Source organism: Apteryx mantelli, chromosome 30 (genome assembly GCF_036417845.1).
Source record: "Apteryx mantelli isolate bAptMan1 chromosome 30, bAptMan1.hap1, whole genome shotgun sequence".
Lineage (NCBI taxonomy): Eukaryota > Metazoa > Chordata > Aves > Apterygiformes > Apterygidae > Apteryx > Apteryx mantelli.
Genome location: NC_090007.1, coordinates 294,224 through 321,853, shown reverse-complemented (window position 1 = coordinate 321,853; position 27,630 = coordinate 294,224). Strand labels below are relative to the sequence as shown.

Sequence of the window (27,630 nt, the reverse complement as noted above, 5' to 3'; positions counted from 1 at the left end):
AGAGAAGATATTTTGATTTTAACCTGTGCTTTGTTTTCTTAAATAAGTTGTAGGAGCCTAGTACTGCAGGGTTCTAGATGTCTTAGCTCCCACTGACTAAGTGAGGAATAATGTTGCATGGCTGAGGATCATAAAAAGATGTCATTGATGACTTGGGGGCTGACTCTTATGATTTTCTTCCATAGTCAGATGCTCTCAGTCAGCTCAAAGGCATTGGTTAATTACCTGCTTGCTCCCTACCTAGGCTGAACTTGATGAACAGCATTTCCATGTACATCAGCCCAAGGAGCAGCAGATGTTCTGGATTGTTATCCAGGCCTCAGCCCATATTGCTGTCTGAACTTCTGACCGAGCATTGAATGCCAGAAAGCAGGTGCCTGTTCTCAGTGTCTACCTGTCTCATCCTTTTCCCACGTAGTCCATGCCACTTGCAGTCATACCAGATTCCTTCACTGCCTCTCAGCTGTAAATTTCTTTGCTGACCACCCTGAGCCTTCTAAATGCAGTGAAGCATTAGGGAGAAGTGAGCATGTGTGTGGCCAGGCTGTTTCTGATTCCATCTCCAAAGGGTGGGTCATTTTACAGAAATGCTGTCTTCAAACAAGCATGATGTGTGTTTTTAGAATAATGGTTTGGGGCCAAAATCCTTCTTTTAAGTGACCATGAAAGCCATAAAGATCTGAGGTCTTAAACTGGTGAGAGGATAAATACTAGTGGAGTGAGGAAGATAAAATGGAGACACCACCATATGCAGTCAGAGACTGAGGGGAAGGTGATCAATACAGAAGAGGGAAGGCCTGGAAGAGCTGTTAAATACTCCTGACTAGAGCTCTTTTGCATAACAGTTTCTAATGCTACCCTCTGCGGTTTCTATTACCTTTTGCTTTGAAATTAAATTGATTGCCTTTGTTGGTGGGGTTAAGTGTCTGGAGGCGTATTCTTTTTAAGAAGAGAGGTCTCAGCTGTATTTTTCTCTTTTCTTGAAGGCCTCGGTTGGCAGGCAGAGTCCAAGAGTGGTGCCATACCCAGCCCACAGTCTATGTCCTGGAGAGCCTGGCCTTCAGAGTGCAGCAGGTAGCCACAGTTTAAATATGCTTCTGTTTGTTGGCCTGGTTTCCAGAGGAAACAGGGCTTCTGTGATCAGTCTGCCTCTTCCCTCCCTTTCTCCTTTCAATCTTTCAAACCTGTTAGTTGATTCTGATGGCATTTGACAGAGGAGAAAAGACATAAAGATACCGAAGCTTCTACAAGTGTCTGCCAGTTCTTACAGTAAGTGGTAGATATCCTAAAAATGCCTGAAGTGAAGGAGAGGCTGCTGTGTGCATTCATATGTTACGATATTAAAGAATAAAGTCAGGAGAGAAAAATACTCAAAAAACCTTCAAATTCAGCTTTCAGTCAGTCGTAGGACATGAACATGTAGGGAACCAGGCTTTGCTATTTAGTGCTTTTGGAAAGACTTCTTTTGGTTTGTGTCTCCCAGCCCTCTCTCTCTCCTTCTCCACGTAATCTCTTCCTCTGGCTTACCATGGCTGCATACACACAAGAAGGGGTCCTCCCAAGCCTTGTTGCACCTGAAGATTTGGTTCAGGGTGGGGCTAGTATCCAGCTTTTTCTAATCCCTGCAGTTGTGTCAATGGGATCAGCTGATCATCGACTGAACCTAGCAGAGATCCTTTCACAGAACTATGGTGTACGGGAAGAAAGGGAAGAAGAAGAAGATACTCAGGAGAAACAGAAATCCTTAGAAGAGCTGGAAAAGAGTTTCAGTGCCTCTCAGGTAAAGGCAGCAAGGGAGGGGAAGGGGAATTACCCTTTGGACTTTCTTTTTTTTTTTTTTGACAGTACTGGTAACAGAGACCTTTCTAGCGAGACGCTTGCTGATTTGCTTGATCTGCTGGTTATATGCTGAGCTTAGGTCTGCTTAACAACGAGGCCTAGATTTGAACTGGGATATGAAGGAATTGGTTTGCCAACAGGTGACAGCGGTAAAGTTCGGAGTCTTCATCTGCCAGAAAGCCAATCTGATAAGGTGGTCTTCCCCCACCTTGCTGAAGAGTGGTTAGCTATTGGGTATATGTGCAATGTCCATTTCACAGTGGAGGAAGCACAAAGATGAGATGACTTGATCCCTCTGTGGGGTAGTCTTCATGGAGCCCTCAATGGAACACAAAGCATAAGATTTCTTGGTGACAGATTATCTCTTCAAGTTTGGCACAAGGATATCATAGGGATTTGCTCTTTCCTTTCCTTTATATAAATACAGTTATGCTGTTTGGCACCTCTTCACCAGTATGAAAACTAAAATAAAAAAAAATATGTAAAAAGTGCCTTTGGCCATACTGCTTTGGGGTAAAAGTTCTTGGGTTATCCATTGCTTTGAGAAGAGCAGGCTGTGATGGGTCCTGATAGACCATGCCTCCTTCTGGCCTCTGTCATTACACAGCATTATCCGAGGCAGTTCAGAGCCCCCAGAAAAGCAGAGCTGCCTTGACTGCCTCTGCATATCTCTGTTTGCTACAGCTGGTGTTGTACTCGGTGATTGTTCCATTCCTGATGAAGCTTTGTCCTCCTCTCGCTCAGAGCAGTGAAATGCCGTTCGAGGAGCTGCTTGCACTTTATGGCTATGAGGCATCTGATCCCATCTCGGAGCAGGACAGCGAGAGCAATGATATTAGTCCAAATCTCCCAGATATGACTCTAGATAAGGTAAGAGCAGCTGTCTGTGTGTACACTATTAGCCTGTGCTATTGGTTACTGTACTGTCTTAGAGTTTCAGTTGTCTAGTAGCTCCTCTGCATTCAAAGGTCTAGGACTTGTATTTCAGTGGGATTTAGCTAATGCCAAGGGAGGGGACCTGCCTAATTTTGGTGTCTCAGTGAGGAATGTCAGATGCAGAACAGTGGATGTAAAGAGTTCAGAGAAGACTGGAGAAGGGATAACTTTTTAAAAGAGCACTGTAAAAACCTTTTATGGAACACAGGTTACAGTTCTTTGTACAGAGATGTGAATCTGTGAAGATTCAGGGAAACTTTACATCTTCCCAGGTGAAGCTATGGCTCTAGCTGAAGTATGCTTTACTCTAGGCCTCACCACACCCCTTTTTTAATTTAAAAATATTTTTCACTTTCTTGTTGTTGTTAAAAGGAACAAATAGCGAAGGATTTGCTTTCAGGGGAAGAAGAGGAGGAGACCCAGTCTTCAGCTGATGATCTGACTCCATCCGTCACGTCCCATGATGCATCAGACTTATTCCCAAACCAGCCTGGCTGTATGTGTTGCTAATTTCTAAGTAATTGTTTTGTATTTAGATGAGAGGTGCAGGGTAGGGCAAGAACTTAGGTCCTTACTTTGTCACTAAGTTTCTTTGTAGTAAAAGTTTTTCACATTTTTTCTGGGGACTGTAAATAAACTAGAGCACCTGTGTTTTTATCAAGCATTTAGTTAAAGTGTGATGATATGGAGCACAGGTTAGCAGTGGGATCAGGAGAGAATTATCTTTAGCCATAACTCTTAATGTTGAGAGTTTGCTACCTGCTGTAACCATTGGGACAGCCACACAATTGAAATGGGATGATGGGGAGCTTTTCTTTCACTGTCAGAGTTTTCTAGGGAATAATCAAACATTACGATTGGGCACAGAATTGCAGTCTGAAGGATCAGCACTTGATCTGATGTCTCTAGAAGAGAATAAGTTTAGTAGTACCAGTGGTCTGATATATTGTGGCAATTCCTATGTATCTGTGATCCTAATGTTAGGAATATGCAGGAAGCCAAAGTACACAAGAAAGACTCGACATAAAGTGATTTTGCTCCTTCCCCTATAACTGCAGAACGAGGGAGTCTGAGCTCCCCAGGTTGGTCAGTACCACTCATGTGGCAAGGGCGCAGATTCTATGCTTTTGAAAGGAGAAAGTGAGAATCTGGTAAGTTATCACTGAGGACCGTGCTTAAAGTAACTTGAGGACAGAAAATAAAGGGAAGGAGAGGGAACACAGAGCAAGCAATAGAAATAAACCATTTTGTACCTACAGAAAATCTTTCTTTCCCTCAAAGCAAACAACTTTCTTGCTGATGAAGACAAAGAGCCCTGTTCATCTCCATGTGCTTCCTCCATGGCTGAGGATTCAGAGGAGGATTCTATCCCATCCAATGAGTGTAAGAAGGTAAATGATCTAAGCACATCCAGAAGGGGAACTAATGCTATCTACGCCTCAGTCTGAGGAAAGCATGGCACCAAAGCCCAGTGGTGTTTCCCTGAGACTGCCCCTTTAATTTTCTTGTGTTCACTGCCTTGAGTTTTGTGGAAGGCAGTAGCAGACATGGATTAAAAGTGTGCTTTTTGGTATGATCATGAAATCTGTATCTGAAACTATCATCTGCTTCAGGTACGGAAAAGGCCACTGTGCCTTGGTAAGTCAAAACTGCACCCAGTAGCCCTAGAAAGGTGAAATGCTTTGCAGTATGCCCAACAGGATTTACTGAGTGGGAACTATCTTATGAAAGAGAGGAGCAGACTTCCAAATTAATTCTGGGTGCAAAGGTTGCAGGAAACCTGCTGCATTTCTTTATCTCCAGCAGTAGTTGAAGATTGGTTCTTTTCCATCCGTATGTATTTAACATTTAAACTAAAAGTAAATCCCTAAGGTCCCCAGGGTATAATCTCATTGTTTGTAAATTTTTTTGGTTACCCTATAAAATAGTCAGGCTTCCCTAGAAGGAATAGTGACAGTGTGGACCACTGATATATAAATAGGCCTCATGCTGTGGTAGTCCCTAAACCATGAGGTATATTTCAGTGCTTACATAGAGCACATTCTTTTTGGATTTACTCCTTCTTTGTAATGATGTTTCAGGAGATCATGGTTGGACCTCAGTACCAAGCTACTGTTCCCATCCTCCACTTAAACAGGCACAGTGAAAAAGGTGAGGCAACTTGCTTTGTGTATCTTGTTTGGATGTAGGGCTGCTGTGTGGGCACTTGATGAGGCTCTGGTTCACCAGTTCAGTTCCATATCTCTAGGTTTGGCACCTCTGGGTGTTGATACCAAAATTCACAGCTGTACCAGAGCTAGCTTTAAACCAGCTTATTTGAATATGATTAGTAGTACATCTACAGAAGCAGAAGGGCTCAGTCAAAACTGGATTGGTTTGACATGTTTGGAGGGGGGTTGGTCCCGGCTGTAAACAAAGAGAGGGAATACCCTACTTGAGATATTCTAATTTATCTACTTTTTCTTCTAATTTTCTTCCAATTTTTTTTTTCTTACATCCTCCTTAACAGGCAAGAGTTATTTTCATTCAGTACTCCCTGGAGCTGATCAGTTTTCAGTTTGGGAGGGTGTCTACAAAGTAGATGGAGGTGACTTGATTGGCAGATTGTGTCTAATACTAGTGCAATACTAGCACCAGCTGGTTGAATTTGTGAAGAAGGTAGCTAACAGAAAGCCTCTGCTTTAGAAATGACTCACTTCCTCCCTGGTTCTTTTAACCTAGCAGATTCTAGATGAGTTAGTTAAGAGAGATAAGTTACCAGTTTTGAAGACACTGTTTCAGACTTATTCAATACAATGCTCAGAATTTCTTACTGTTACTGAATCAGGAAGTTTAGGGTGCTCTCAGTTTTCTATATTGAAGACCACAGATTTGGTGCTTGTTTTCCATTGCCTGTATGTTTGCGTCAGTGTGAAATGAGAGGAAACTGGTAACAGATCCAGTTGAGGCCTTTTATGCCCTTTATATACTTCCTCTGACCTGATATTAATAATCCTGCAGGGCAGGAGAGAATTGGTTTCTTTGCCTGTAGAAATAAGTGAACAAATAAAGTACAGCACTTGGTAATGTTTTTGTCTGAATAGAAAAATTTCTTTGACTTATGTTGATTTTTATTGCAGAGTTTTTCTTCTTGCTTTCCTTTGCGCTGTTGTTTTACTTAAACACCTCTCTGCATTGTTGTGTGCTGTGTTCTCATGGACTAAGAGCCTTGAAAGCTGAAAGGGACAAGAATCACTTAGTGATGCAGTGTGCTGCTGCTATTCTGTGTGGGTGGAGGAGCATTACAAGCTAGCACAGGGTAGGACAGCCTTGCAGCTTCTTAGTTTTTTTGTCTAGGGCAGAGAGAGGATCTGCAGACTAGGCCAGGGTTGTACCTTAAAGCTGTCTTTGCCTCCTACTCCTTTTGTTTACTGTGCTAAGGAAAAGACACCTTAGAATGTAAGTTTTTAAAGTTGCCAGTATTAATGAATCAAAGCAACAGTCTTTGAGAACATGGTAACAAAAACCTTGTCATCAGCCAAACCTTCTGAAAAAGTTGAAACAAGCGGAGTCCGTGCTTAGGGCTCTAAAAGAGTGTAAAGAGTCAGGAGGGAAAATGCTCTACCTTCACACTGGTGGTTGTAAGCTTTACTGCCAGGTTGGAGTCTAATCAAAGATTTGCCCTCTCCTTCTGTCTCTCAAAAGCAGTGGAATTGTTTCTTTGATTAGTTTATTTCAGTGTTTTTTCTGTTAGCCTATGAGAACGAAGATCAGCTACTTTGGGACCCAAACATACTTCCTGAGAGAGAGGTTGAAGAGTTCCTGTACCGTGCAGTGAAGCGGAGATGGGACGAGCTGTCTAGCAGCACCCTTCCAGAAGGAGAGGTGGTGAAGGACAATGAACAGGTAAATACAGGGGCTTCTTGCAGCCAACAGATAATCAAATGATGCTGTTATAGCACATAGTGGGATGCTGCTGTTGGAGATGGAAAGTGTGAACAGGGTGTTTCTGAGCTGTTGAAATGAGGGACAAAGTCCTGCAGAGATCCTGAATGAGACCCACTTAAAAGAGAGCCAGAGCTAACTCCTGTGATCCCCTCCTGCTTCATGGAAAAGTGAGAGACTGCTTCTCATCTGCAGGCCAAGGAGGCTGCTCGCCCTGCACTGTGCGGTTTTGGGAAGATAGGAAATAGCCATGGTGGATCAGACCACAGACTTGTCTAGCTTAGTATTTTTTTCTCCAAGGCAATTAAGAGCTGCTTGTGGAAAGAATTAACAGACTGGACAAGTAGAGGGTAGATACTGTTCTGACTGTATTCTCCAAGTAGCCTAAAAACTCTGAGCCAGTGCTTGCAGCAGGACAATCCTTTTGGACCCATCCTCTATAAAATTGTTGGATTCTTTTTGAAGCCAGCAGAAGATCAAACATTTGGCAAAGAAACTTCAGAGCAGTTTGTTTTCCTTTAAATTAGCCAGATTAGATTCTCTTAGTAAGTCCTGGTATCTGCAGAAACACAGAGGCAGTAGTTTCTAGAGCTGCTGGTAGAACTGCTTCCGTTCAGTCTTAGGGTTTGTAATACAGTGCCCTAAAAAGTGGAAGAATCTGTGCTGGTGGTCAAGGTTGGAGTAGTAGTTATGTGGCTCCTGGGAAAAACATGTTTTATAAGGCAAATATCATGAGCAGGTTTGCTTGTGGTGTGTTGCTGTGGCGCATGCTATCAGTCGTGTTTTCTTTTGTTTCTTAGGCTCTGTATGAATTGGTTAAATGCAACTTCAATGCAGAAGAGGCACTACGGAGGTTACGGTTCAATGTGAAGGTTATCAGAGGTGAGAAACCCTCATATTTGGATTCTACCCCAAACATTAAGGTACACATAACTTTTTCTAGGTTCTATAGATCTCTTCCAATTCCTCTTTCCTTCTGTTATAGATGAGCTTTGTGCCTGGAGTGAAGAAGAGTGTAGAAATTTTGAACATGGCTTCAGGGTCCATGGGAAAAACTTTCATCTTATCCAAGCAAACAAGGTAAGGATGCTCACCCCTGCATTGCACTAAGACAAAGGGAAGGAGGCATGTGCATTTGCACCAGAAGTATGTTTTGAGCCTTGGCTAATGCAGGAAGTTCAGGACTGCTGAGTTCCAATCCCAGACTTTGTGTTGACTCATACTAGCAGGTGATGGGCTGTTCACTGCCCTGCTCTGCCTTATTTTCCAGGTGGGAGAAGTCACAAACAACACTGACCTACATGAGTGATGTCAGTTAATTACTGATTAGCCCTTTCTGGAGTCTCAAAAGTTCTTTCCAAACTCTCAGCCCTTGCAGTACTTCTGTGAATGAGTGAGTTGAGCATGTGGATGTTTTGTAAAGTCCCCTGGGGTCCTCTAGAATGAAAGATGCTTTTGTAGGGAGAACTGGGCCCCAGGACATATGCTGCTGTGCTGGGAGTTGGCAGAACCAGAGAGTCCAGTTCTACCACTGATTCATTGTGGGCATGTTGACACTGGCCAGTGAAAATGGATGCAAGTTTTCTCTCTTGGTGTTAACTGTGCTACTGGAAGCGCAGGGAAGTCCTGCGTAAATGTACTGTGTATGAACCCACACTGGGGTCTGCAAGAACAATTATGCACCATGGGGAGTTCCTTCTCTGGGCAATACCACCTCGGAAATTTCAGTATCTACTTCTGTTCTGCAGTGTAGATGTGTCCACAGTGACGTAAATCACTGTAATGCATTTAATTTTCTGTACTGGTAAAATGGCAGAACAATCCTTGCTTTGTGAGACTTACCTTGATGCTTGGGATTCTGACTATGATGTTTCCCCTCAGGTCCGCACCCGGTCAGTGGGAGAATGTGTGGAGTATTACTACATGTGGAAAAAGTCAGAGCGCTATGACTACTTCACTCAGCAGACTCGTTTAGGAAGGAAGAAGTACGTCCTCCACCCTGGAGCCACGTGCGTGGAATATTCTCACACTAAAATTAGTAATATTGACTTCCCAGTGAAGATCCCTGCTGCAAAGCACCTCTACCTTAAAGACTGTGCTTTCTGCTCTAGAAGGTTTCTTGGGTGGTAGCGTGGAGAGATGCATTGGTTGTACTCAGAACACAGACCGTAGTTAGTGTGGGGAAGGAGGGAAAAAGCAGTTATTTGCTAGCGTGTGGACTTTCTTGTGTCAGAAAATCTTGTGAATACATTTGTCTGAAACAAAACAGTAAAGATTAAGATTAAGGTCAGAGATTCAGGGCTGATCTCAAGAAATAACTCAGTGCAATGAAGTTTGGCGAAGGGAATTTCATAAGTGCAAAAATACTCTGTTTCTGAAATTTTGGAGCCCGAATTCATTTCTTTCTTTGCCCACCACCCTTTGAGGCAGATCCTTCACTTTGAAATCTATGCTAATTACAGCAAATACTTTTCAAAAAAGTTGAAACTGAAATGTTTTTAAAAGGTCAAAATGAAATATTTCAGTTGAATCAGTTAAAAATATTAGATGTTATGCCATGAAAATATATGAAATCTTGGCTTTTTTCTTCTGACTCAAGGCAGGAAAATATCTGAAATCTCAGAAATTCCCCCAGGGTGGGAAATTTTTTTTCTCGTCTCTTTTGCTTTTTGCTAGCATGCTAACATTGTTACAACCCATTGCAGTCATTCTATGGAGATGACTGTTCCCTGGGGAGAGTATTTGACCATTTATTACATTATGGGAGGGGCTGAGGCTCATGGAGACCTGGGGGCGGGCAGAGCTCTTTGTTTTGGAAAGCTGCAGAGCCCATTCTGGCTTAACATGTGCTGGTCTTAGCCCTGCTGACTTAATTGCAATTGCCCCAGTGCAGAATCTAAATTGGGCTCTGCAGACTAGGAGGGGGATGGATGTTCATTCTAGTGAGGCCCTTTCAGCCCCGTTGCTTTATCTGTTGGTGGGTTTTAATCTCAGTCATTGTTTTCTCTGCCTGCATCTTTCTGCTTAATGGATGGTTGCTATACTATCTGTCTTTCCCCACAGGGATTTTGCCGACAATGACTTGGATGGGGGTGAAGTAGAAAATGCTAGTCGTTCTCGGAGCTCCCCACCAATTCCCTCTGCCACTAGCTGCCTGGACTCTCACTTTGGTCAAGATCAGCTAGCAATTGAGAGCGCAGGTAACTTCTCCTTCTCTCCTGTCTGTCATGGGGATAACACCTCTTTGCTACGCAGCATACAGGCTCCTTTGCCTTTCTCCTGTCCCCATGATCCAGCTGTAACTCTTCTCCCCTCACCTCGCCAGTGTGTTCGCTTTCTGTTCTCTATCAAATACCAATCCAGTGCAGTTTGGTGTGAGTAAAGGAGGCTTGTCTGTCTCTGCAATGACCAGCAGTGATTTTAAAAGATTTGGTCCCGCTTCAGGGCACAGGCACATGGCCTAAATGAATCTCAAAGCAAGGGAATTTGCACTACTTTAGGCACCTGAATTAGGCATCTGCTTCCAGTACACTCACTTTAGTTAGTGGAGACAGACAACTCCTCCAGACATTGGTTTAGGTCACCAAAAATCAGGCTGTGCCTGTGAACTGCTTTCAGAGAGCTGGTCTTTCCCTCCACTGACTGCAAAGGCAGGACTCCAAAGTTCTGTGTAATACACCCGACCTTCCCAAGGTCCCTGTTCTGTTGTTCAGTGATGACCCTGTCAGATGGAACGTGAAATTTAGAGGCTGTTGTTGGAAGAGCTGATTCAGACTGGCTCTGAGAAGAATTTTGGCCTGAAATGGATTCATCCCCTTTCACCATTTTACCACAGACTGGGGCTTTATGTAGGTACCTCCTGTGGGGTGTAGGCTTGGAGGGGATGGGACTTAGGATTGGGCATGTCTTGGAATGTCTCTGTGAGATTTCCTTTAATTTCCATAGAAACACTGATGTCCTCCCATCTGCTGGCTGTATCTTGCTTTTCTTCAGTAGTTGCTGATGGGGATCTTGGTTGCTACAGTAAAGAAACAAGCAGCTATGCCGCATTCTGCCATCAAATTCATATTGTTGTGGTTAGGTGGGATTGAACTGGGTTCTGTTTTCACATGTTATGGACTCACTCTAGTTTTCTTTCACTTGCTGTTCCCCACCCTTTCTTCCTCCTTGTCTGGCTATCCATCTCCCATATATTTCCCTCTTTTGTGGTGTGCAGAGCCCCTGAGCGTGGAGAGCACAGCCTGCAGCCTGGGCAGCATGAGCGAATCGGGGCAGGGCTATGAGTGCAGTACTCCTTCAGAGACAAATTGTTCCTTCGACCCCGCAGAGGAGACATCCTCAGGCACCATCTCAGCTCCTTGCACACGACATACTGTCAACCCCTCAGAAACGGGGCTCTATGCTTTGCCACCGGCAGTACCAGGACTGGCAGAGAAGCAGGAGACGTTGCAGAGCTCTGGTGAGACGATAACCATGGACTTCACTCTCCCTGCAGATATTAATGAGGGTTTGCCTTTAATTGCTGGCCCTGTGGATTTGGACAGAGACCCAGAGGCAGTGGTGGCCCCTGCGCAAGTGTCCTTATCGGTCACAGATTTTGGCCTCATTGGCATCGGAGATGTAAATAGTTTTCTGACTGCTCATCAGGCCTGCCCAGCACCTGTGGCTCGGTCAGAGCCTTTGTCACAGTGAGAGTCTCCAGTCGCAAACTTGTCACAGACCCAGCAAGGACTTTGACTTGACTGAGTGAAATCCTGGAACTTCCCCTGTTCCATGGGGATGGTTTGGAGCTGTTGGTCAGAATCCGTCTTTCTATCCTCCTTGATCCAAGGCTACAGTGAAACCAAACACCTTTCTGCTCTAGTGTGTTCTGGCACAATCACGCAAAGCTGGTGGCTGGCTTAAGTGAGGGGGAAGCCCGTGACCCCCCCAGTTCATTGGCCATGTGTCACCCCAGGTAATGCCAGGCTGTTCAGAGAGTCCCTGCCCTCAGGACAGTGGAATTGTCCTTTGGCACCAGTGGGGCAGCCTGGTACAGCGAAGATATTTTCAGAACAGGGATATATCATGGGCACTTCAGGGGCTGGGACAGAGGATGCAGTCTGGTGGTCCGCGAGCTTAGGAAATCAACAGGAAGCACAGTCCACCCAGGCTGGAGGGCTGTTTGCCTGCAGAGATGGGCATGATGATGCCAAAGGAAGATGAGTCGTGGCTGTTCACCCACAGATACTGTGTCGCAATAGAAGTCGCTCTCCCTATTCCTCTTCTAACAGCTATCCTGCACCTACTGAGCTGTGAATCATGACAGGGACGCACATTGCTGTTTTCTAACCTTTTGGAGCTGTTCCTGTCTGTCTGCCCACACCACCGCCAGCTCCAGATGAGATGTGGCCTATTCCAGCCCTTTGGCTAAAGCTTCAGGTCTTGGAAAGAGGTACTGCGTGGTGAGGTAGCATTGTGTGCACTTAGTCCTTCCCACCCTTCCTTCCAGTGCTCTGCCATGGGCTGGGCCATGGAGAACTTGTACTAGAAATAAAGGGAGTGTCTAGACTGACAAAGTGATGTTGGCCCTCAGAGTGCTGCAGTGCTGCCACTTGTGTTACTGGCAGTGAAAGACTTGACCCTTACTGATTCTGCTGCATTACAAGAGGGTTAAATGCAGGTTAAAAACCTGCGTAACTTCCCAGCTCATTCCAAGCAGGTTGTCAGCTGTGAAAGGAGGAAAGAGGAGGACCAGAACATGGGAAGGGATGGCAAGAAGGGGATGGCTCTTACTTTATTGGATGACTGAAGCTAGAATCCTGAAAGGGAGAAATGGAGAAGCAGAAGCTGCTTCTGAGAAGAAGGTGTCTGTAAGAAGGTAGCTCTCACCTGCTCTCCTGTCCCCAGCACATGCCCTGCACTTCCCTGGGGCAGTGGTATCGAACCTGGGCAAGCTGAAAGCATGTATATGCATCCTCGAAAGGCAGGAGGGCTTTCAGCCCTGCTATCTCATTGGAGTGGGTGGGACTTAACTGTAGCAGGACTGTACATCCTCATTGCTAGTTTGTGGGAGCATACAGCACACATCCCAGGCAGGAGGTTTCTCAGCTCCCAGGGCATCAAGTCTAGGAAACTTGTGCTAGCAGAGACCCAGGCAGGAGAGCACACCAGTCTCTGGGTTTCTCTGCCCCTTTTCACCCCCCTCCGCTCTTCTGAAATGTCACAAAACGAAGCTCTCTGTTTTCTGAGAGGAAAGTAGCGATGTTTCAAGGAGGTGACAAAGGTGGCAATGCATGCCAGTGAGGTGGCCACATGCTGGCATGTAGTGTTGGAGTCCAGAGCTTCTTAGCTTCCCAGGTGTGTTCCAGATCTGGGGTTTGCCACTGGCTTAAATTCACATATTCTCAATCTCTCTTCCCCTGTGCAGGGAACACTGCCTACCAACTTGCAGGGCAGGGCTCTGATGCAGATGTTTCCCTCCTCCAGCCACTTTCTGCATTTGGGAAAGGGGCTTGTGATGAGGTTTTTGTTTATTTTGGTAGATGCCTTCTGGTTGTGACCATGCAGTTAGTTCTGCTGTCTGCGGACTTGAAAGATGACTAAAACCATTAGCCTGGATCTTCCCCCTTTCCCAGCCATGCGTAGCTGCATTCACCCCTGTAGTGGGAGCATGGAGACAGCATCAGACAGCTTCCCAAGATGACTTAGCATCAGATCTTGTCTCTCGTTCCAAACCCCAGATCTCTTTTGCCTGCGTTGGCAGGGATTTATTTTGGTCCCTGGCCAGCTCTGCTTAGAGGTGCTGAGTTCAAACACAGTTGTCTTGACCAGGCATCACTTTGTGAAGCAGATGTGCTAAATCCGAGGTCTCCACACTGGCCGCTCCCAGTTGCTGGAAAGAGAAAGCAAATATGCGTGCCCGCTCCGTAGTGGAACTTCCCCAGGCTGTAATTCCCCTTTTCTGGGGGAGAGAGGAAGCTTTGCTGGCTGAAAGAAGAGGAGGCAGGGGGAGAGCATCTGGAGCCCTCCCAGGGAGGGCTAGGCCTTGGCATCTCCTCTCCATCAGTCAAGAACGTTCTTAGTTTTCCTGAAACCATTTTTTCTTTGGTTTGTTTCAAGCCCTAATGACAGGAGAGGGGAGGCAGAAATGTCTCTTATTTATGTTCTTCAGTGTTGTTTACAGATTCGCATGGGGTCTTTCAACATGAGTGTGGCGCTCTTTCCATAAAACATTTTGGGAAAGGGGTGGAAAGGGCTGGGACAGGGAGGGGGAGTCACTTTTGGTTTGGGATTTTTTTTGGTTGTTTTTTTTTTCTTTTGGTTTGGGGATTTTCTTTTTCCTTCTTAAAAAGCACATTCACTTTGAGCCGCTCTCAATGCTGGACTCTTTTCCAACCCCTCCCTCCCCCCCCCCCCAAGCCCTACACTGTGAAGTGATACTGCCTTGAAGACCCCTCGCCGTTATTTATTTAATTAAAAACCTAATTTGAAAGTGAGCAGGAAGCCTGTCTTGTTTTTGCAGACTGAGGTGTCCCAGTCCTGTACATCATGATGGCAGAAGTGAGGAAAGGGGTCTTTGCCTTTTCTGTCTGATCCCTTCCCTAACCTGGGCAAGTGCTCTTTTGGCAAAGGCTGAATCTTATGTGCACAGAAGAGCATTTTGGAAGCTGTAGGCAGAAGATGTCCTTGTTCAGCCATATGTGGTCTCTAAGAGAAAGAGCTTCAAGGACAGTTTGTGTGGCTGAACACTGATTAAGGCCCGTCCTCTGGGAGTTGGCAGGTCAGGTAACGATCTTGGAGCCCCTGCGGGATTGTGTCCTCCCGTCTTGGATGCTCAGATTACCCACTGATGCCTGCATCAGAACAGCCCAGGGAGCCCTGGTATATTCCTCATGTGGAAGCTGAATTTGACCTGTTCTTAAACACAGCCAGTTCTACTTTGTGAAGAGCATCTTCATCCAAGGATCAGTGAACTGGTACGTTCAGCCTGCCCTGCCCGGCCTCAGGTCAGTGGTGAGATACAGGTGGTCCCCATGGCACGAGTCTGAGTGAGCCGGCCCCAGAGATTGCCTGCTGCTCTTTGTCGCAGGACGGTTTGGGGCTGGTTCACAGGTTACCTGCTTACTCAGTGTTGCTTGGCCCCTGCTCTCCCTGCCGAGACAGGAGAGATCTAGTCCCAGCTAGATATAATCCCTGGCCGAAACATCTGGTTCCAAAACCCGCATTAGAAGACCTTCCAGTGCTTCGTAGGAGGGATGCCATCATGGCCTGGAAGGAGGTCCAGCTTCCTTGGCTTAATTTACCCTCCCAGTTGTGTGTGTGGAGGGGAGGGAGCTGTTTGTTGCTCTTACAGGTGCCCTGAGTCCTCTGAAACCCTGGCAACCTTTGGAGAGTCGGGGAGGGCTGCCTATCCACGTCTCGCTGGCTTCAGCCAGAAATAACATCCTGGAGGTGAGGGAAATGTTCCTGCCAGAACTGCTTTGTATGCTTCTGCAGGAAGACTCGTTCCTCACCACAAAGCCCCTCTGTTTTGTCAGAAAACCCTTGACTTCTGTTCCTTTCACCAGCTCTGATGCCTGTTGCTGTCAGCCCCTTTGGTCTGTGGAGTGCTCCAAAAATTGGGGCAGTGAATCAGGCAGCTGCCTGAGGCCAGCCCGGATCTCCAGGCAGTGCTGGGGAGGGACACTTGGACCCTTCAGTTCCTGCGGTGTAATGCTATCCTACTTCTGTGACTGATCAGATTGGATCAACTCTCATCTTTTGCCCAAAAGGTTTGGGGTGGAAGGGCTCTCAGGGCTCGCTGTTCTGCTCCTGGACTCTCTCGCTCACAGCCCCCTGTCCAGCTGGAAAATTCCACCCCCAAACCAGCAGGAAATAGGCAAACCCACCCTTCTCTTGGAAACTCTCCATCCTGTGCATTCCTTGTGGCAGCTCAGCCAGGTGGGGCAGAGGTGGCTGCCTGGCAGGAACGCAGCTCTTGTGCCTGGCGCCCCATGGCCGCAGCAGGGTAGGAGAGGGGCAGAGCGTCCCTGCTGCCTGGACGGGAACAGCCCTTGGTGCAGTGCAGCGCGTCCGGGGCTCAGGAGCGGAGCTGGAGCTCAGCTTCGTCTGTCCCTGAGAACAGGAGGGCCTGTTAGCAGCTACTGCACAGGACCCTGGACACGCAGACGGGCTCCTGGCTCTGCTGCAGCAGAAGCCAGGGGTGTGAATGTGGGCACTTCCAAGGGCACCACAGACAGGAGGATGTTCCCTGCTTCCTTCTCAGCCAGGAGGAAGAGGCTGGTCTGCTCGGAGCTCTGCAGCTCCTTTGGGAGCAGGGCTGGGCTCAGCCTGCAGCAGGAATTCAAGATTTGCTCCCTGGGCTTTTCCATCATCCCCCTGCTCCAGTGCCATGGTGGCCCACCTGCCCTTTGTTTGATGCGAGATTTGATGCTCTTTCCATTTGGATGTCCTGGTGGGGAGCAGCTGTGTTTGCTTTTTCAGGAGCCAGCGTATTAGCAGCCCTTGCAGAAGGCAGTAGGCGTTTTGCGGGAATTCAGCAGGATCCGGAGAACCCAACTGTGCCAACCTGCTGCTCTGTCCCCTCCTGCTGCAGCCCTGGCAAGGACCTGGGGCATATTGGCAAGCCAGGCTCAGCCCCTACAGCAGGGCTCGAGGGGTGGCCGGGGGTCCCAGGGCAGGGCAGGCTGCTGGGAAGCACCAGTCCTGCTGTGCAGTCAGTCAGTGCCCAGGAGCATCCAGGACCAGGATCCATCCTGGGCGCACAGAAATCTTCCAACAGAACCAAACGTAGTGGGAAAACACCACTTCTGGGAGTCTGAAATGTTGTTGTGGAGATGTTTTGGGGTTGGCAAACTCTTGCCAAGTCAGGGGCTGAACACAATCAAATCCTCATCTGCTCCCACCTTGTCTTCTTGCCACCCCTGGCCTTGTCCCGGTGACTTCGCTGCTGTAAGTGGCAGAGACACTGCGGGGGTAAAGCTATGATGCTGCAGAGATGCAAGAGCTGGGATGCGTTCTCCTTCCTGGAAATGCTGCAGAAACTTTGGCTTTGAGTCAGATGACAAAAACAAGCATGTAACTCTGCTTTCCAAACAGTTTTAGCAACATCCCCTTCTGCGCAACACTCATGATGCCTAAACAACCCTAAGGGCCAGCTGAAGCTGCGAGACGGTTGCAGTGGTGTGTGCAGCCCCGTGATGGCATATGTAGTGCAGCTCTTGCTCTGTTTGGCACCAGACTCTGCCCTCGAGCCCTCAGCAGGGGAGCGGGGCTGCGGCGGTGCATCCCGCACCGTGCTGCGCGTGGAAGCAGGCGTGCGGCCACTGCAGGGTCTGCGCGCAGCAGCTGCAGCCGTGGCGCTTCGACAGCAGAGGGCAATCGTTCCGCTCCCGCGTGGCTGGATGCATGCGCTGGGCCCCGCGCGGCGCTGCGAGTGCAGCAGCCGCAGGCCCTGCCGGGGCTGCACCCCTCACGCCCTGTCCTTCCTGCTCGGGCCGCGAGCCCCTGCTCCATCCTGTCTCCAAACATCCGGTGTTTGCTGCTCTTAATGGGATTTCCAAGTGCTCAGGGAGGTTATTGTGACTCCCAGAAGAGCCGCATCTCACTCCTCTGTGCCCTGGTGCTCCACCCAGCCTTATCAGGCAGGAAGGTCCGACCTTCGCTACCTGCTTCGTTAAATGCTCAGGGCTGCGAGCTCCCTCGAGCTCCAGCTCCGCCCGCCTCGGCCCTGGGGGTGCCGCTCCCCCCTTGCTCAGCTGGCTCCGGTGCACGGGATGATGCTGTCCACCTCCTGGACGCCTCTGGGCCAGGCAGAGCGGCGGCAAGGCTGCGCGGGAGCCAGCAGGCAGCAGAGGGAGGAGGGAGATGCTCCCTGCCGCACTGAGCCTTGGCAGCCCTGAGAATGGGAGCCAGGGCGCGGCCCTGCAGGCTCCTGTGCATAGACTGGAGGCGCTGGGCTGGCGGAGACGAGCCTGTACCGGCACCAAGGGGGGTTTGAAGGGCCATTTTCTTGTTCCAAAGATTCCAGGGCACCCATCTGCGGAAATCGGATGAGCTCCTGGTGCCCATTGCATAGGGACCCCTGTCGCTGGGACGGAGATGGCCCAACACGGGTGGGAACGGCCACTTCTCTGTGCTGTCCCTCGCCCTGTGGAGGAAGGATTTCCTCCATCCCCTGCTCCCAAGGAAGAGCCAGGGCTGGGCAAGGATGTGCTGGGAACCCAGGCCAGGGAGGGCTCCCTCCTGCTCAGCAGCAGCAGAAGTGGCTCAGCGGCCGTCCCCGCTCAGGGCTGTGCTGTGCCTCCCGCCGCCCTGGCACCATCCAACGGCACCGCGCAGGGCAAAGTCCTCCCCGTGGGGCCACTCCATGGGGCTGCGCTCGGCAGAGCCTTGGCCTCGGCCTGGCGCGCAGCCTGCGGCACGGGGCGAACCCTCGCCACGGCAGCGCCTGGCGGGCTGGGCAGGGGTGCGGCGGGCAGACCGGCTGGGATCAGGTTGGAGCAGAGGCATGCGTCTGCTGTGAGCAGAGGGAAGCTGGCAAGTGATCTTGCTCCTCTCCTTAAATCCCAGGGCATCCCGAGAGAGTTTCCAGCTCTGCTGGCTTCCCACAACAGCCTTGGGATTCTCCGCAGGCTGCTCACAGTGGACTTAAATAAACCAGACCAGTAGCTATCATTTGGGTGGTTTCTGTATTATTTACATTTCCTTCCGCTCCTAACCAAGAGTCAGGCCTGGATCTGGCATTGGGAACAAACAGCCTGGCTGCAGCCGTCCCCATCCCCATCCCCGGCAGGGAGCCGCCACGGGGACCCGCGCTTGGAGCTTTGCTCCTGCCCCGCTCCGGGTGCCGCCGGCTCGGCCCATCCCCAGCTGGGTAGTGCTACAGGCCTGTCTTGCTCTGACAACGTCCAGGGCGCAGGAAAGTACCACCGTGCATTCCCACAGTTCAATTACAGTTTAAAACAAACGTGTGCCTCGTCCCATGTTTAAATCTGGGTGCCTTCGCTTCCCGCCATTCCTCGTTGCAGCCTTTTTCTGCTGTGTCTCCGGGTGTCTTATACTGGGGAATCTTTGTTCCTTCCAACAGACATCGCAACTGAGTCAGCACCTTATCTGCTTTGCAATAAACAGATTGCTGCACCACTGCTCCCGCAGCCAGCACATTTCTGTGGCTGCATTTTTCCACTCTCCGATTTTTCCTTTTTCCCCCTTTTTTCTTAGAAAAGGAGCCCAGAGCTGGCGGGACACGTGCTGCTCTCATATGAGGCCTCCCTCTCTGCCCTCTGTCGCAACAGCGGGGAGGAAGCGGAGCTCAGGATTGCAGCTCAGGGACGGGGGGGTCCGACCTCCCTCCGGGGGCCCTGGAGCCGGACGACTCCGACTCCGACCCCGTCGGGGCCGGGCGGGAGGGTCGCTCCGGGACCCACTCGGCGTCCGCGGTGCCGCAACCTGCCCTTCACCACGCTCCTTTTCCACCTCCTGCTCCTGTGAGGTCATCTCCTTCCCCCCTTCCCGAGCTTCCCCCTCTCCGCTTTTTTGTCTTCTCTCCTTTGCAGGCGATGCCAGGATATTTCGCCCTGGCAGGGACGCAGGAAAGTTTAAACAAACACTCCCGGCCTCTCCCGCGCAGGCTGCCGGAGCGCGGCGCGCTGCGAGCGTCCGGGGCCCCCGAGCGCCCCCACTGCCCCCTGCCCCGTGCAGCACCTCCGCCCCCCATAGCCCCCCAGCCCCACACCCCGACCCTCTGCCCCCCACCGCCCCTCCCGGCCCCGGCCCCTGCCCTGCCCGCCCCCCGCCACCGCCCCGCGCCGTCCCGCGCCAGCCCGCGGGCGGGGGCACCGGCCGCCGGTGCCGCCCCGTCCCGCCCCGGTGCCGCCCCATCCCGTCCGCCCGGACTTTACCTCCCGGCCTGGCCCGCGCCGCTCCGCTCCGCTCCGGGCCATGTGAGCCGCGGGGCCGGGCCGCGGGGCCGCCATCGAACCGGCACCGGCACCGCCTCGGCCACCGGCACCGCCTCGGCCACCGGCTCCGCTCCGGCGCCGCTCCGGCGCCCCCGACTCCGCCTCAGCCGCCGGCTCGGTTCCAGCACCCCCAGCTCCGGCTCGGCTCCGGCTCGGCTCCGGCATGGAGCGCAGGAAGGTCTTCGTGGTGCTCGATGTCCTCTGCGTGGTGGTCGGTAAGGGCCCGGTCTGGCCCGGCCTGGCCCGGCTCGGTGCCAGCTGGTGGCTCCCCCACCCCGGACCCTCCTCGCCCTGAGCTGGGGCTCGGTACCGGCCCCGTCCCAGCCGTGCACGGCCCCTGTGCCTCCCGTCCCAGCTCTGCACCCCCCCACTGCTGCTCCAGCTGTGTGTGACCCCCGTGCCCCGTCCCAGCTGTGCACCCCCCAGCCCTTGCTTCAGCTGTGCGCCCTGTCCCCATTCTAGCGGTGCATGATCCCCGTGTCCCCTGCTCCAGCTGTGCACCCCCCCCACTGCTGCTCCAGCTGTGCGTGACCCCTGTGCCCCCTGTCCCAGCTATGCGTCACCCCGGCGCCCCTGTCCCAGCCGTGCCCCGCTCACAGCTCCTGCCTTGATGCCAGTGCTGTGCCCTGGGCCACGTCCCCATCCCTGTGCTCGCTGGGTGCCCCATGGGGCAGCGACCCCCAGGCTGGGGGAGGCCGCCCAGTGTGACAGGCTTGGGAGGGCAGTGATGGTGTTTGGGGTGGTCCCGCAGCCCCGGGGGCTGGGAGCGCACCCCGAGCACCTGCCCCAGGCACCTGGGCCGCTGTTGGCACTAGCCTTTGTCCCCGGGGAGTCAGCGCGGCAGAGCAGCGCAGGGCTTCGTGGCTCAACACGGAAGCTATCGGCCTCGCCTGTGCTGCTTTGCCCTCCCGGGAACGGCACGTTAAGGCGCAGCAGGCTGGTGGCCTGGGGCTGGCCGGCGGGGCCATGGCAGGAGCCTCAGGGTCCCTGCAGCACCCGGCGGCTGCCAGAGCCCAGAGCGGTGTCCTCACAGCCGGCCGGGGGAAACTGAGGCACGGGAGGCCATGGCTCACACCGGGGCTGTGGTGGCTGCGTGGGGCACCAGGGTCCTGGCGAACCGGGTGCCCATGGTGGTGCTCGCCAGGGCCATGTGCTGGGGGGGCAAACGGGGCTGGAGCTGGGGGGGCTGGTGGAGCCGGGTGTGAGGGGGGTGCCCAGATCTGGAGCCGGAGCAGGGGCTGCTCCAGCCCGGTCGCCTGGGGCCACGGCTCCGGGAGCCCCGGTGTTGCGGCGGGGCCAGGCGAGCGGTGGGGACGTGCCCAGTGCCGCCAGTTGCAGCCCAGCCCCGGCGCGGGGTGCCGCGGCACGGCCGGGGGCAGAGCCGGGGACTGTTCGGCCCCACGAAGCCAAAGCCGTGCAGCCTGCCCGCTTGTTTTCGAGTCGGAGGGGACCTTTCCTGCCTGAGGCTGCCCGTTTCTCCGGCCTGCCTCTCCCTCCCTGGGAGGCCGGAGCGGGGCTGTGGGGCACAGCCGGGGCCGGTCCCGCTGGGCATGACGGGAGCATCCCTGGCGCATCCCAGTGGCGGCAGCCCCCATGCTCCAGCCGCCGCAGCCGGGCTGGGGCTCCGGCTGGGGCTCCGGCTGGGGCCGGGCTCCCCTTGTCCCGGCGACAGCCCGTGCGCGGCACCGGGATGCCGCCAGCTCCCTCCCTGCCTCCCTCACCCTGCTGCGTTCTCCAGGCAGCCGTTCCCCCACCACCACCCAGGGCAGGAAGACGCCCGTTTCCAAAATAGACGCTCACAAGCGCCTAATTAGGATGGCCTAAAAATAAAGGCCCAGGTCGTAATTTCAGCCTGAGCCTCCTGAGCCGGGGAATTGCTTTCTTGGGCTCTCTAAGCACCGGTGGAGAAAGGCAGGTTCCTGTTTTTGTTTGGGTCTCTATTCTCTCTTCTGCGTGGGTGTCTTTTATTTTTAGGGGAGCTTTTTTGGAAGATGAAATTATCCAGAATGAGAATGGGTGTCTAATTTGAGCAGCAAATAATGTTTGAAGTATAGAGCACTTTCTAAAAACGAGCCCCTGCCCTGCACGGGTCACCTGGCTCCTCTCGTGCCGGGGAGCCGGGAGGAGTTGAGGCCTGTTCCTCCGAGCTTTCTCGTAGCTCTGTTTTTGGCCGCTTTTGCGTCTGCTGGGGGGAGCACGGAGCGGGTGGATTCGGAGGCGTGGAAACAGCGGGGTGAGGCTCTGCGATAATTTTTCCCCTGTGCTTTGGTGAGAGCAGGAGCAGCAGCTCCGGGGCGTGAAGGACCCGATCGGTGCTGCGCTGGGGCCGGGGCTGGGGGCAGGAGGGGGCCTGCTGGGGACGGAGGCGCAGGTTGGCCCAGGAGATGGTTAACCAAGGGCAGGCGGAAATCACTTCCCAGCGGCGGAACCGGGAAGGAGTCCCTGCTTAAGGTGGACTGCGGGACACTCCCGAGAGCGGCTCTGCCCACGCCAGTGTCCCGCCGGCCCTGTGCCGCCGCGCCAGGCTGGAGGGGCCGTTCCGCCGCCTGCCCCGCTTGCTGCGGCAGCTGCTCCAGCCCTCGGCTTCTCCTGGAGCCGTGCCCCGCTCCGGCAGCACGGAGCGGAGGGAGCGTCGCCGGGGCTGGGGCCGGGTGGCAGTGTGGCTCCGTGCAGCCGAGGCCATGGTGCGCAAGCTGCATGGGCAGGAAAAGCCCTTCGCCCCTTCCCGCCGGGCAAGGGCTTCTCGACGCCCCGGCTGGGCTCAGCACCTCCCGGGCAGAGGAACGTCCTGGCCTGTGCTGGCCAGCCGGTGTCGGCACCCTCCGGGGCCGCAGGGGCCCTCTGTGGCCATCTCGCGTGGTATCTGGCCGCCGCAGGCAGCTGCTGGCGCCCGATAGCGCCCTGCTAATCGGTGGTGTGCTGGAGCGGCAGTGCTCCTGCCCCGGGCGCGGGCGGCGCAGGACAGCGTCGCCCGGGGCATCCCGCTCCGGGGGGACGGGATGGGCGCCGCGCAGTGCCGCGTGCCCCAGCGCTGCCCCCCCCTCTGCCTTGCAGCCTCTCTGCCCTTCGTCATCCTCACGCTGGTCAACTCCCCGTACAAGCGGGGCTTCTACTGCAACGATGACTCCATCCGCTACCCCTACAAGGCAGACACCATCACCCATGGCCTCATGGCCGGCGTCACCATCACCTGCACCGTTGTCATTGTAAGGAAGCCCCATGTGCCCCCCGTGTCCCCCCGCAGCCGGGGCTGGCGTCCCAGCTGGCAGCGTTCCCGGGCTCAGCCCGGCTCCCCAGCCCCGGTGGGGCCCCGCGGACGAGCTCTGCCCCGTCCGGGGCTCCCTCCCAGCCAGTGGGACACCCTGCCCTGGGGCTGCTCTGGGCGCGGGGAGCTCCCGTGCCGCTGACCCGAGTGCCGGAGCATCCCGGGGGTCTGGGAGCCACGCGCCAGGCCCGAGACCCTCACCCCTCGCCCTTTGGCCCCACAGATCTCGGCAGGGGAGGCTTATCTGGTCTACACGGAGCGTCTCTACTCCAAGTCGGAGTTCAACAACTACCTGGCCGCCCTCTACAAGGTGGTGGGGACTTTCCTCTTCGGGGGGGCCATCAGCCAGTCCCTGACCGACCTGGCCAAGTACATGATCGGCCGCCTCCGGCCGAACTTCCTGGCTGTCTGCAATCCCGACTGGTCCAAGGTGAACTGCTCCGTCTACGTGCAGCTGGAGAACATCTGCCAGGGGGAGAACAGGAACGTCACCGAGTCCAGGCGAGCTGCGGAGCCCAGCGGCTCCCCGGTGTGCCGCGACGGGAGGTCGGGGCAGCCAGGCGCCCGGGCCGGGGGCTCTGCCCATGGAGCCGGGAACGGGGGGCCGTGGGAGCGGGGGGGGCCAGCGGGGCGCTGCCGGGTCCCTCCTGGCCTGACACCTCCTTTCCCTCCAGACTGTCCTTCTACTCCGGGCACTCCTCCTTCGGCATGTACTGCATGGTGTTCCTGGCGGTAAGTGCCGCCGGAGGTGGCGCGGGGCAGCGCTGGGAATCCCGTCCCGTCCCATCCGGGCAGGGCAGCCTGGCCCCTCGCGGCGCCGCTGACGGCTCTGCCCTCCCTGCCCAGCTCTACGTGCAAGCCCGCCTGGTGTGGAAGTGGGCCCGCCTGCTGCGCCCCACCATCCAGTTCTTCCTCATCGCCTTCGCCATCTACGTGGGCTACACCCGCGTCTCCGACTACAAGCACCACTGGAGCGACGTGCTGGCAGGGCTGCTCCAAGGGGCCCTCATCGCCGTCCTCACTGTGAGCGTTCCCGGGCGCGCGCCGGTGCTCGGGTCTGCGCGGGGCCGGCTCACCCCACCGCACGGTGGCTTCGCCCGCGGGGCCGGCCGGGAGGGTGCTGGCTGGCCGCAGCCTGAAGGCTCCCCAACTCTCTTTTCCAGGTCCGCTACGTCTCCGACTTCTTCAAGCGCCGCCCCGCGCTGCAGTGCGAGGAGAAGGATGCGGAGCGCAAGCCCAGCCTGCCCCTGACCATGAGCGACCCCGACCGCAATCACTACAGCTACCGGAGCGCCCCGTGAGCCGCACGCGGACGGACGCCCGCGGGGGGACGGACGCCCGTGGGGACGCGCGGCCGGGCTGCGGCTCCCGGCACCGTCCCACGGCAGCGCGGCTTCGTGCCACCTCCGCGGCTGCTGCACCCCTCGCTCCACTGGCGTCCGTGGGCACCTGGCCCCTCTCCCGGCATCCCGGGGCACGCTCCCTGTGCTGGCGCGGCGCTGGCAGGGAGCGCCCGGTCCCCAGATCCGGAGGAGCCCGTTCCCCGCCTGCGCCCCGCCGCGGGGCCGGGCAGGGGGCGCGAGGCACGCGGGGGGTTTCCTGGGCTGGCAACGTGCGCCGAGCCGCGAGCAGACCCCTCGGGGAGGCTGAGGCTGGCGGAGCCGAGCGTGTGTCCTTGTCAAGCTGTGCAGCCTCGTGAGCACAAATCCTTCCCAGCGCAAGGGGAGGAGGGCAGCTGCTGGGCTAGCGAGACTTTTTTGGAAAGGATTAAAGCAATCCAGAGCTCTTCTCCACTCTCCAATTGCCTTTAAAAGCGCTGCCGGCCGCCAGCAGCCGCTGGAGCGCGGGGTGCGCGGGGCGGGCTGGCTGCCGCGGCACCCAATGCCGCAGGGCTGCAGTGGCTGCCTCTCGCCCCGCGGGTGCCGGGCTGCAGGGACGCTCGCCAGCTGCCGGGCTCTCCTGCAGCTTCAGCCCTTCCTTCGAGGGGTGCAGGGGGTGGGCAGGGGCGAGGGGCAACGTCTTCTGTGGTAAGGGAAGGTCAATGGGGACGCAGAGTTGGACGCGCCACTCTGAACTCCTTAGGAAGGTGGGAAAGGGGCCCTTCGCGGTCCCATCTCCCATGTGCAGCTGCTCGGGTGCTGGAGAGCTGTGGGCCTCTTCTTAAACTACGTGCATTTTCATAATGATGTGTTTTTATAAAAATGTTTTTTAAATTAGATCATCCTTAAAGAATGTCTGTGTCAGACCTCTTCTCTTGCTCCGTAGATGTGCTGGGCCTTGGAGCGGACGGGCTTAAACGCTGAGGTTTTCCCCGTGCAAGGAAGGGGTCCGAAGCCCACTGCTAGCAGGCAGCATGCATGGAGCAGCCCATGTGGCTGTGCCAGCCGGAGCAGCTCTCCGGCCTCTCCAAGGGGGAGGGAAGGCGGGGTGAATCTCTTGGAAAAAATGACGTTTTGTGCCAGCAGCTCCCTCGCCTCTCCTGGAGAAGGAGCCGCGGCGGCGCGGGCCGGTGGGGGCCCCAGCCACTGCCTGCTCCCTCTGCGTGGGCACATCGCAGGCTCCATGCTGCACCAGCGCCTGGTGGCCGTGGCCCTCCTGGGGCCATCCGGCCCCTCTGGAGCCATGTGGCCCGGCCGGGGCTCGGCGCTGCCTGCAGACCCCGCTGCAGTCGGTGCAGCCAGGTCTGCCCCGGCTGGGAGCTGTGCAGGCCCCGGGCTCACTGCATGCCGAGGGTGCTTGGCGAAGTCCTTACGCAGTGCGAGTTACTCCAGTCTCAACAAGTCCGGACCAAAAATACCTTTCCTGCGTAGGGGAAACTCCCTTGCCACATGCTGCTTTTCTGTTGCTCCTTAAGAGCTTTCCTCCCTCAAGACTTTCCCCAGTCCCCCAGTGGGGTCCTTCCTCCTGGAGCCCCCAGGCTGGTTGCTTAATAGCTGGCAGTGCAAAGCAAACCTGGCCACGGTGGGAAATGCCAGGGCCTGCCAGAGCAGGGGGCTCTGCCGCGTGGTTTGCAAACAGAAGTCTTCGAAGCAGCAGCTCCTGCAGTCAGGGAGCGGCTCAGATTTGGGAGCTCGTGTGTTTGTTTGGTTTTCCTCTTGCTAGGGGTTGCAGAGAAGAGCATGGGAGCGACACCCAGCAGCCTTTCCCCGAGGCGGGCCGGCTGGCGGGGGGCTGCCATGCCCAGCAGCTGCCTCCCTTCCCAGCACTGCCCTCGGCAGCGCCCCTGCACAGCCAGGAACGCGCCCGCTCCCTTCCCCTGAGATCTCATTTTGCCTCTTGGATGCGGCGCTGGAAAAACCAGCTGGGCCACAATGCGGCAGCGCTGGGTTCCTGCAAGGGCAGGGCTGGCTGGGCACACACGGGGAGCTGCCTGCCTGCCTGCCCCCTGCGGAGCGAAGGGGCTGAGACCTGACAAAATTCATGGTGTGCCGAGCCATGAGTAACCCGCGGCTGGAGGCAGCCCCAGAGCCATGGCTGGGCCTTGTTCCCAGCGTCAGCAGCTCTGTGCACCACGTGCTCAGCCAAGTCACCTCCTTTCCTAAATAAGCTGCTTTTGGCAGTGCTTAGCCGTGCTCTGGCTTCCGGCCCTGCTCCAAAGGGGGGTCAGGACGGCCGCCCCCAACTTGTCCCTCCCGGGTGCTGTTGCCAAGCCGGGCTGCCTCCTTCGTCCCGCGCCTGGCATCGGGGCTCCTCCTGCCCACCCGCACCCAAACGGGCACGAGGGCTCCCGGTGCCCAGGGGCATGCGGGGCTCCCACCCAGCTGTGGGTCAGGCAGGCACCAGGGTGCACCCGGCTGTGGGTCGCACATGCAGTGGGGTGCAGCTGGCTGTGGGTCGGGCAGGCGCAGCGTCCGGCCAGGCCGCAGCGGCTGCAGGCTGCGCCAGCGACGCTGCTGGCAGCAGAGGGCAGCAGGAGAACGGCGCTGAGGCCGCGCGGCGGGAGCAGGCGGGCGAGCGTGGGACCCGCGTGGGGCCTGCGTGGGTGCCCAGCTCCCCGGCACCCGGCTCCCCTGCAGCCGGCAGCGCTCCCGCCCAGCCCCACACGGGCGCTGCCAGCGCCGCGCTGCTGCTCCGGCTGCTGGTGGGGGGATCAGCAAAGCCCCGCTGGGGCGATGCCGCCACGCTGCTCCCTGGCTCTGGCCGGGGAGCCCCCGGAGAAGCCCCCGGAGAAACCCCCCTTGCCCAGGCCCAGCCCCAGCCCAGTGGCGCCCGGTGTCCCTGGCCAGGGCGTCCCGGGGCAGCAACACACGGGCACCCCGCACTGCCGTCCTGTCCCATCCCATCTGTGGGGTTGACGGCCGCTGCAGGACTGGGGGCCGCCGCTGGCAGCACCCTGCTCTCTGCGCACACCCTCTCTTCCCGTTTCGTCTTGCCACGAGGCAGGGAAGGAGCGAGCAGGGAATGAGCCTGCTCCCTCCCGCTGGGCACCCTGTGGCGGAGCGGCGGGGGCTTCCTCCTTGCGCTCCTGCTCCTGCAGGAAGGGCCTTAAACGATGCCTCTTTCTCCTTGCAGCAGCCGGGTGAGGCCCCATCCCGGGGAGCCCTGGCCGGCGCGTGGGGTCACCCCTCCCCGGGCGCTGGCGCGGCTGCACCGCCGTGGCCTGTGCCCATTCCCCTCCGCCAGCCGAACCGGCCGCCCCTCCGCCAAGCGAGCCGTGCAGTGCCGGAGCCGCCTGCCGCGTCACCCAGCCCTGCCGGAGCCGCTCCGGCGCAGAGGAGCTGG

General features: G+C 55.3%; 2 protein-coding genes across 2 annotated transcripts; both read left to right on the top strand.

The window, feature by feature from the left end:
* The first annotated feature begins 1,004 nt into the window (after positions 1–1,004).
* On the top strand, positions 1,005–12,257 carry MIER2 (MIER family member 2). The gene is made up of 12 exons (XM_013945001.2): positions 1,005–1,074; positions 1,629–1,780; positions 2,584–2,709; positions 3,148–3,271; positions 4,057–4,166; positions 4,857–4,926; positions 6,509–6,660; positions 7,500–7,581; positions 7,685–7,779; positions 8,581–8,708; positions 9,763–9,899; positions 10,916–12,257. The coding sequence occupies exons 2-12, from the start codon at positions 1,637–1,639 to the stop codon at positions 11,389–11,391; spliced, it is 1,644 nt and encodes a 547-aa protein (XP_013800455.1). The 5' UTR covers positions 1,005–1,074; positions 1,629–1,636; the 3' UTR covers positions 11,392–12,257.
* Positions 12,258–19,606: 7,349 nt separating this feature from the next.
* PLPP2 (phospholipid phosphatase 2) lies at positions 19,607–25,140 on the top strand. Its single transcript, XM_067312989.1, has 6 exons — positions 19,607–19,858; positions 22,698–22,849; positions 23,132–23,409; positions 23,583–23,640; positions 23,755–23,931; positions 24,072–25,140. Exons 1-6 carry the CDS (start codon positions 19,807–19,809, stop codon positions 24,207–24,209), a joined length of 855 nt encoding a protein of 284 aa, XP_067169090.1. The 5' UTR covers positions 19,607–19,806; the 3' UTR covers positions 24,210–25,140.
* Positions 25,141–27,630: the final 2,490 nt, after the last annotated feature.